Genomic DNA, 3,234 nt, shown 5'->3' with positions numbered 1-3,234 from the left:
TTTCTCATTAATGTTTTGACTAGGGTTTGTGAGCCTCATGGAAGCATTGTTAAAATATGGTACTGGGTACAGTTGGCAAGACACAGTGCCATAAATGGAACATTTTGAAGTCTCCTTATTGGCCATCTTGTGAGAATCACTACTTGAGCTATTCATTTGTATGCCTATCTATTATATACTTTTTAATTTGGGCTCCACTTTGTCTATCTTGGCTATTTAGCCCTTTTCTCTTCTCATTATTGTTGGCAGAGTTATTTGGCCTGTTAGTGGTGAGCCTAGTGGAACTGCTAAGGACGATTTTGCCTAAAAACACTCAAGTTAGCATTTAGCATTACAAAAGCATTGTAGAAAGTTTGAGTCAGTGAACAAGAGTGATCCTGGAGTGGACGTAGGGCAAATTGCAGACCAAGTATAAATTTTGCGCATCAAATTGTTAAGGCAAATTGCAGAACAAGTATAAATCTTGTGTGTCAATTTCCCTCTCCTCTTCTCAAATTTATGTTGCATGCTATCTTTTATACAACCTCATTTTATTGGGTCCACTGTGTTTTAGATAATTGAGAATTCAATCTTGCAACAAGTTTTAGTAACTTAATTCAACCCAGCACCCTCTTATTTTGGCACAATTTAAAAAGTTATAAGACTGGAAGTTTTTATGTCATGGAATAAAGTCAACTTACATGGCTTCAAATATTAAACTTAAGCTATAATAGCTTTAATTATGGATTGCAGAAACACTGGCTCCATGCAACCCTGTATACTAGTACTAACATTAAACTGATATATAGAGTTCCAATTTTGATAATGTACAAGGGATGGGCTTTGAATGAACCTTTGCATTCCGTGCGGGAGCGGACCAGCAATCATCTGGCACCAAATTGGAAGTAAGAATAAAGCAGAAGAAAACAATGAAACTGCAGCCGTTTAATTAAATAATATGAATTGAAAAGATTTTACCTATGTTCACATAAATATAACCTAAATCAGCCAATCCAGTTGAAATGAGAGCATCAGCTGTTTTAAGGACAATACTAGCCATTGTGAGACATTTGGTGAAACAAGAGGAATACTAAGATGAGATCTGAATACTTAAATATTTTTTAAAATTGAAAAGCATACAAAACCAACCATGAAAGCTTCCAGATTTACTAACCACTACTTCATAGCATCAGTCCTAATTCACAAATAGAGGAGCTGAAACTCCAATCCTTTAGATTAGATTATTGGGATCTGATAGGGCCCTAGGGTCACGGTATTATGCTACATTGAGGAGAGAGAGGGGAGATTAGGGTTGATTAGGGGTTACAAATAGGGGTAAAATGTGAGTAGTAGTTATGGATTATTTTAGAGGAGTCTTTAGGTAGCCATAGGCTAAGGGGGCAGCAATGTGCTGTGGGGGTGATTGGCAGTCTGGCACCATTATAACCAATTTATCATTGCTTCGTTATTCTATCAATTAAATAATATTAGTTTTGCATTCGTTTTGTGGGTTCTTTACAAGATCATAAACCCATGAAAGTCATCATGGTATGGAAACCAGAGATTGGTATTCCAGTACAATTAATATGCTTGATCAGTTCAGAAAATGTTTCTAGTGCCCCCTTTCCCAAATCAAACATAAATCCAGTTTCCACATTATTTCATATTTAATTTATTTTTATTTATGTTGTCCACATGAATGAAAATACATGCTCGCAGTTCTGGGTCTATCTCACATCCATTTAGAGACTGGAGAAAAAATTGATACCAATCATCGAATGTCCTGTGCCTATGTGTACAAGTATATACATGTATATGAATTTGACTCAGGTTCCTCAAGGAATGTAGAAGTGCATAAGCAGATAGAAACCATGAAACCGGACTGTCATCAAGGTTTAAAGTCCTACCTGTTTCCTTAATAACAGTTTCATTAATGTTACATGCAAAGAAGTTCCAGCTATTCCATCTGCAACCAAATTGAAGCAAAAAGGCAATAAAAAAATCAATTTATTAAAAAAAAATGAAAAAAGTCAAAATATAAGAGAAAAAATGGCCATTAGCATATAAATAAACCACATTCCAACTCAATATATCCAGAACGAAAATAAAAACCTCAACAGGTTTGCCAAGTAAGTTGTAGGATTAACTATAGATCTAGTAACTTATGTAATTCAAAATCTGAAGATCCCTTTTTTATGCACTGATGTACTATCACACCGAATATGCGATATTTCCCGTAAATTATTGTTAAAAAAATTAAATTTAAACCCGTAGTGCCCCCACTAATTTCACAATTGAAAAAAACAAGGGCGATATTTCAGGTTCTATGCATAGAAATCAATACTTCAAATCCAGAGAAGAAAAAAAATGTATATATATAAGAGATTCTTTCCCACAGAAAAGGCTTACCCCATCTGAGGCGTCTGAGCTAATCCATTGTTGACTTGGAACATTCCATACTTGGAGTTATCGAAAACAGCGACTTTCGAACTGGGTTTTTCTTTCTCAATGTTTTCCAACATAGATTTTACCACAGGAACTGCAACCGCAGGGGAAATAGCATAGATTGAGAAGATGAGAAGACAAATGCATAGAAAATTGTCCATCATTTCTCTTCTTCAGCTCAGAACAGAGCAAATCAGTTCGAAAAGCAAGATAGACAGCGAAGGTTAGAGACGGACGGAACAAGAAACCTGTAACAGGAGGATAAAACTGAATAGTTTTTCAGCAGTTAGTAGATTTGTATCTTATCGAAACTAGAATATAGCACCTGGTACTGTCAGCATTCTTATTAATTCGAATTCAATAGGCTAATTTTACACGTCATTATATTTGTAAATAAAAAAATGTAAATTTAATAAAACTAGTTAAACTACTACATATTTTTCAAGGAATCTAAAGATTATGCGCACCTTATACCATCTTCCTGAAATGCACCGCCAGGATCAGATCAATGAGAGTGCTTAGGGGATACAGAGTATAGGTGGAATTTTTATTTTATTGGTGATTGGTGATAAGTGCACTTCTTTTTTTTTTTTTTTTGGTAAATGATAAGTGCACTTCAATGGTTGGATAATATACAAGCAAGGATATCATGTATCCCCTCAATCAAGTGATTTTAAAAGATGTATCCTCTCTTATTGAGTATTATATCATATTGAACAAACATTTTCTTGAATCTTGCTTTAGTTCAACACAATATTGCGCTAAATCGTTCAGTGAAATTTACAAGGGAAAAAAAGAAAAAGAAAAAAG

At 34.6% G+C, this 3,234-nt stretch overlaps 1 protein-coding gene across 1 annotated transcript; it reads right to left on the bottom strand.

Moving 5' to 3' along the window:
- Positions 1–213: 213 nt before the first annotated feature.
- On the bottom strand, positions 214–2,734 carry LOC148998870 (alpha-galactosidase 3-like). Its single transcript, XM_089141651.1, has 4 exons — positions 2,389–2,734; positions 1,887–1,945; positions 958–1,014; positions 214–867 (listed from the first exon to the last, which is right to left on the bottom strand). The coding sequence occupies exons 1-4, from the start codon at positions 2,586–2,588 to the stop codon at positions 773–775; spliced, it is 411 nt and encodes a 136-aa protein (XP_088997777.1). The 5' UTR covers positions 2,589–2,734; the 3' UTR covers positions 214–772.
- Positions 2,735–3,234: the final 500 nt, after the last annotated feature.

This window comes from Hakea prostrata, unplaced genomic scaffold (genome assembly GCF_041222555.1).
Source record: "Hakea prostrata isolate BN-2017 unplaced genomic scaffold, UWA_Hpros_2 contig_104, whole genome shotgun sequence".
Taxonomy (NCBI): Eukaryota; Viridiplantae; Streptophyta; class Magnoliopsida; order Proteales; family Proteaceae; genus Hakea; species Hakea prostrata.
The sequence above is the reverse complement of the archived record's forward strand: the minus strand, read 5'-3'. Positions and strand labels throughout refer to the sequence as shown.